This window comes from Penaeus monodon, chromosome 25 (assembly GCF_015228065.2).
Source record: "Penaeus monodon isolate SGIC_2016 chromosome 25, NSTDA_Pmon_1, whole genome shotgun sequence".
Taxonomy (NCBI): Eukaryota; Metazoa; Arthropoda; class Malacostraca; order Decapoda; family Penaeidae; genus Penaeus; species Penaeus monodon.
This window is the reverse complement of record NC_051410.1, coordinates 40389449-40389806: the sequence shown is the minus strand read 5'-3', so window position 1 is coordinate 40389806 and position 358 is coordinate 40389449. Positions and strand designations below refer to the sequence as shown.

The window sequence follows — 358 nt, the reverse complement described above, 5'->3', positions numbered from 1 at the left end:
CTTCGATCTGATCACGCCCCCTCCCCGCCCCCTCAGATCGCGACCGAGTACCCCGTGATGGTCCAGTGGGCGGAAGCGGGCAAGGAGCCCTGCATCGCACGGGCCAAGTGCAGCAACGTCGCCAAGAGACTGCAACGTGAGATCCACAGATACGTGAAAAGGGATGTTCTTCCGCCGGAGTTTGCCGAGCCTGAGTGAGTCTGCGAGAGAGGAGGGTTTTTTTTTATATATAGATTTGTTGATGCTTTTTAAAGCTAGTGGTATTGTTAGCTGTTATGATTTTTTTTTTTATGGATATGCCTTTTTTGTACAGATATGATATTCTTTGTTATGATTACCATTCACTGAATTTTTAGCG

General features: G+C 47.5%; 1 protein-coding gene across 1 annotated transcript in view; it reads left to right on the top strand.

Annotated features, from left to right (window-relative positions):
- LOC119589275 overlaps positions 1-358 on the top strand; it is a 63462-nt gene that overhangs the window by 59069 nt on the left and 4035 nt on the right. The window contains exon 3 of the mRNA XM_037937892.1: positions 37-194. Coding sequence (XP_037793820.1) covers positions 37-194 — 158 coding nt within the window. The remainder of the gene's footprint in view (positions 1-36; positions 195-358) is intronic.